The 5,399-nt window shown below is 39.4% G+C and overlaps 1 protein-coding gene across 1 annotated transcript; it reads left to right on the forward strand.

Moving 5' to 3' along the window:
* Window positions 1–27: 27 nt before the first annotated feature.
* LOC109951957 (rhodopsin kinase 1-like) lies at window positions 28–1,064 on the forward strand (the record flags this gene model as incomplete). Its single annotated transcript, XM_020586749.1, has 2 exons — window positions 28–308; window positions 725–1,064. Coding segments are annotated over 2 exons (621 nt in total), but the record flags the coding sequence as incomplete, so codon positions are not given.
* Between the last annotated feature and the right edge of the window lie 4,335 nt (window positions 1,065–5,399).

Genomic DNA, 5,399 nt, shown 5'->3' on the forward strand with positions numbered 1-5,399 from the left:
ATTTATACTTGTCTCTCACTCCCGCAGGCTGGTACTGGAGCATATATGGCCCCTGAGCTTCTGACTAAAACTCCATACAGGACGTCAGTGGACTGGTGGTCCCTGGGCTGCAGTATCTATGAGATGGTGGCTGGCTACACACCTTTCAGAGGCCCTGAGAGCAAGAAGGAGAAGGTGGAGAAGGAGGAGGTTCAGCGGCGCATTATCAATGAGGAGCCAAAGTGGGAGCACAGGTGCTTTGATGCTGCTACCAAGGACATCATCCAACTATTCCTTAAGAAGAAAATTGATGAGCGCCTGGGCACAAGGTAACAGGGTCCTGGATTCTGTGTAACTGGAAGCAATCCGCTTGCTGTGAGGTGGCTGTGCACAGTGGCTTAGTCAACCTGACGTTTTGAGTCATTCTTGTTTCAGTGTTTGGGTTATTGGAATTTTATTTATTTTTCAAAGTTTCATCTGAAATCAATCCCACAAATGGTCTGAGGCAAAAAAAAAAGTACATTTGGATATTCACTGGCATCCTGGTGCTACGGATGTTAGGAAAGCGAGCTGGAATTTCAAGCTTGTTATGAATGAACTGGTTCAGTACGGGCAACACCAACCTGAGAAAACCTTCACATTAACTATAACCACAATGTTTGACATGACACTGTGTAGCCACTTAAAGTTTGACACTGTAGTTTTGAAACACTAATGGAGAAATATATTTTTGCCCTGTGATTAGGAACAACATGGAAGATCCCAGGAAGCATGAGTGGTTCAAGACTATCAACTTCCCCCGTCTGGAAGCTGGCCTGGTGGATCCTCCATGGACACCTAAGCCTAACGTTGTCTATGCAAAGGACACTGGTGACATTGCTGAGTTCTCTGATATTAGGGGCATTGAGTTTGACACCAAAGACGAGAAATTCTTCAAGGAGTTTAGCACAGGTGCTGTGCCCATTCAATGGCAGCACGAGATGATTGACACTGGACTGTTTGATGAGCTCAATGATCCCAACAGGAAAGAGGGTGCAGGAGGTTTTGCTGATGATAAGAAATCTGGCACCTGTATAATGATGTGAGCAGCCAAGTATTTAATATCATATATCCTTAATAACGTAATAATTTCTTAGCTTTTTCAGTCAGGTGTCCACTAATATGATGTACAAAATGGATCGTGTTTTACTACAGAGGTGAGCATGAGTACCATTGTTGAGAAAGATGTACCATCCCTCTCTTGACAGTTCTCTCATGGTTTAGAAATCTACTGCTTTGGAAGAAAGGTTCGATAAAAGATGGAGGGCACGATGATCTATTTTAAGCATCTAGTGTTGTAGACTTGTGACCATTTTGACCATAAATGATTAGGATTAAATTTTACTTCTCTATTAAAGAAAGCAGAATAAGCTAAAGGTTTTTGTGCCAGAAATACCTTGACCTCACCTGCAGCCTCAGGGCAGGAACTTAATCCTATGAGAAACTGTCTAAATTCAAACTCTATAAGAAATGAATATTCTGACAGCAATTTCCAGAAGAATGTCACTGCTTTCAGTATTAAGCTGTAAATAAAGTGGCACAACTAGCATTTAGATGCAAAGACATTTTAAAGCTGCATTAACTAAGATTTAGCACAAATCTGGATAAATCAAGTCAAAAATTGTCTAGCCCTTTCACGCATAGTGGTCACCACAGTGGACAGCTATTTAAAAGCAGTTTTGTAGTATGTGCATGGATTCTGATTGTGTAGTTGCATATCACCCACTACAGTGGATGCTAGTGTGTCATCCCATACCCTGCAACCCACTGGCCAGCCTTTGTTAAGTGCAATATTAAATTTTCAAAACCAAGATGGCTGACAGCAAGCCAGAAAGGCTGAGTAGAATACCTTGCCAATCCTTCTATAGGAGGAGACCCTTGGAGGTAAAAAATAATATGGTAACATCAAGTAACACCTAAAGAAACATGCTGTTGCAAAATTTTCCAAGTGTTGGTTTTATCTTGGGAGAAAATTACAATTCATCATTGTCCACTAAATTGGAAAAATTCATGTAAGCAAAAGAGTCATAAAAACACTGAGGAAAAAATCCTGACTGTGGCTTTTATAATACATGCATGAAAGGGCTGGGTGTGTTAAATGCATCCAAAGGATTAAAACGTGACATGGATGTGGCTTTCTTCCTGCTAACGTGCAAGTACTGTAGCTGGCTAACATGTATATATCGGCATCATTAGCAAGTTAATGTTAGCTTTTCTGTTTTGTACCTTTGTATTGAATTATTCTGGTTGTAATGTGGAGTCATTACAGCTGACTGTAGTGTTGTTTTGTTGTCCATTTAGCAGAAATTGAGTAATTTTGCTCATTTTTGCTTGGTTTTGGCCCAGTTTATGCCGGACATAACACAGCAGTCCATGTAGCATTTCAGTGAGAGATTGTTATGTCATCAACGCAGCTGGAAAAGTGGGAAGTTTGTTCAGCTATCAAAGTGTAACATGAAATTTCTCATTTCACATACAACTCACAGTTATATGTCAAGTATGTAACATTGAATGTGATGTGATAGTGGCCAGAACATTAGTACTATCAGTATTACTGGGAAAAACCATTCCTCTGTATAATTTGCCTGTGTTACTGCAGATACATCTTCTACAAACAGCATTAGACAAACGTATGCATATCGCTAAAGTGTAAACCTCTTTATTTGACATTGTGTCATTGCAATGCCAACGAAAACCATGGGCTGTATGGGCTCTATATTCTGTATTAGTTCTGTTACCTGACTGCCATAACTGTCTCCAGCTGTCATGATCACATATGACATAGTTTCAGAGAGAGGGCAGGAGGGGCAAAGAGGAGCAGAGGGAGAAGAGGAGGAGATACTGCTTGAGTTTGCTGCAACTCTCACTTTGCTTTTAATGGTCCAAAATTAGAGGAAGAAGTTAGTTATTGTAGCTTTAAGTCATCTAAACCTTGAAACTAGTAGACTGTAGAAAAGCTATAACATTTCGTAGCCATCCCCCACCTTTTTATGTTGTTTACTGATGCCATCATAAGATCACACTGTTTCTACAATGAAAAGTGTTTCTTAATCACATGTGGCAGCAGTAGTTGTAGTGTTAAATATTATATGCCGTGTTCCTAAACCTTATCATTAAGGCTTTTGTATCTAGGTGGTTTTTCTTCCGCCCAAATGAGTAGTTCTATTAAAACAATAAAATGCTATTTTTGCAGTCATATGTATTGCATAAATATACATATACAGTATACATATAACTATGCACAGAGAAAATGGGAAAAATTTAGGATTTGTTTGAAAGAAAATGATGAATATTGACCATCTCTTCACTGAGCCCCTCTACTGTTTGTGCTATGGGGCTCAACTTGCAGTAGAATGGAAACTCTTTAGTTCTGGGACGCTGGCAGAGAGACCAGTGCAGAGACTGCAGTTAATTACTTCATATGAAGGACAAAAATGTAAAGGAGTCAGGCAATATATTCATGTACCAGGGATGAACAGGCTGCCTCATCCATGGCCCTGAAACACTGTGATACCTCAGGGCTCTTTTCTTAGTTTGAGATGAGTATAAATAACTCGTGCTAGCCAGATCCTTAAAGAAAATTCCACTGCCGTGGACATTAAGCTGAGTGTAGAGACTTGGGTTAGTTTAAAAAAAAAGTTCTTATTTACTTGTCTCAGGGTAATTACTTGTTTAAGTTGTTAACTTTCCATATTTGGGCAGAGCTGAGTTTTTACAATTAATATAATATGACTAACTTACTTACGAATGAGGGATTGCTAAATAGAAATGTCAGATATGATGAAGAAATGTCTTTGAATTTTGAATCATTTGAATAAATTAAAATATGTCTTTTAAAATCTGTGTTTTCTGTAAATATGAATATTTATATGTTGATCTTGGTACATTTGTTTTGGCCATGAGAGTTAACAACACTGTCCACATCCAGCACCGACTTCAGAGGATGCGCCATGTTCTCTAGGTTATATATAACCAGAGAAAGTGCTGCTGAGGACTCCAGAGTAAAAACCTAAAATATCTGCTGTATTAATCCCTTTGGATGCTGACTATGGCCAGGCTGCACAACAGGCTGCTACAAAATGCCAAGTCTTAGCTGATAAGACAAAAACCAGTGATATTCTTGCACCTTCTTTACTTAAATCAGCTTCAAATCCCCTCAGGCTCTGAAGGAGCTAAATGTTTCTGCCAAGTGAAGAATCTGAGCAGAAACCAGAATCTTACAGCGCTGAGCTGAAAAATATTACGTCAACCCTTTTTTGTTTGTTTGTTTGCAGAAAGAATGTCGTATGAATGAAAGACAGTCCTTAAAATCGGCTAATTGTGAATACTGAAAAATAAGACTACTGATGGTGTTTTTGAGCAAATATTTGTAGAGAGCATTTAAACACTAACACATAAAACAGATGGTCGTTTATATTTTATGTTTATGATCCCACAGTTACAAACATTTCTCAATTTATATTCCAAGAAATGGACAGTTGTAAATATCTATTTGGCATAAGCTTTTTCTTCCTAACACCACCTGTTTACAAGAGTCTAACTCAAGAACGGTAAGAGCTTAGCAGACACTGAATTCTTGCTCCAGCTAAACCCCGGGGGATTATTTCGCATGTAACGGGACTGCTGTTGAATGAGAAGGCAGAGTGCTGCTGCTTTGGGGCACTGTGGGAGCTAGACAGACAGAGGTGGTGTCAAATTAGAGCAGACAGTTGTGATCTGGCCTCTTTTAATACTGACCTGATATAGTCTGACTTCTACAGCCGGTGCACTCTCTGTGGGCACAGTTAATGCCTGGAACCAGTGGTTAGACTACAGTTTATGCTTCAGGAAACATCTAAATGATTAGAAACTTAGCTACACTTGCAGACAAGTATCCCCGGGTGCGAGCACTCGACATAACTTGTGACCCAAAGGCTCATTTACCAAATGAGGCTAAGAGCATTGTTGAATAAAGCTTAAACAGGCGATTTAAAAATCATAAGAAATGTAGCCTAATAAAGGGTTGAGATAATAAGCTTTTATTTCTTACTGGGTAGACACATTTTAGCATAAACATTTTTCAATATGATACATATTATGGGATATGACCTTGCTGCTGGAAGAAAAGGGAAAACAAATCTCAGCTTCTAACCACCAAGCTTATTTACCAGAGTCTCTCATCTGATGTTGTGGACACTAGTATCTTATTCAACTATGTGGATTTGTCTACATCGATCTGTGTAGTCAGAAAAGCCACAAGATGCACAAATGGGAAATGTAAAATAACTCACTAACCTCCTTGGTTCTCTGCAACGGCTCAGTCCTTTTGGCAGCACTATACCTGAGCCACACATTCACTAACAGCTTGCTCCATCTGTCTTGTTTCTGGCTCCCTCATGTGG

Source organism: Monopterus albus, unplaced genomic scaffold (genome assembly GCF_001952655.1).
Source record: "Monopterus albus unplaced genomic scaffold, M_albus_1.0 scaffold420.1, whole genome shotgun sequence".
Taxonomy (NCBI): Eukaryota; Metazoa; Chordata; class Actinopteri; order Synbranchiformes; family Synbranchidae; genus Monopterus; species Monopterus albus.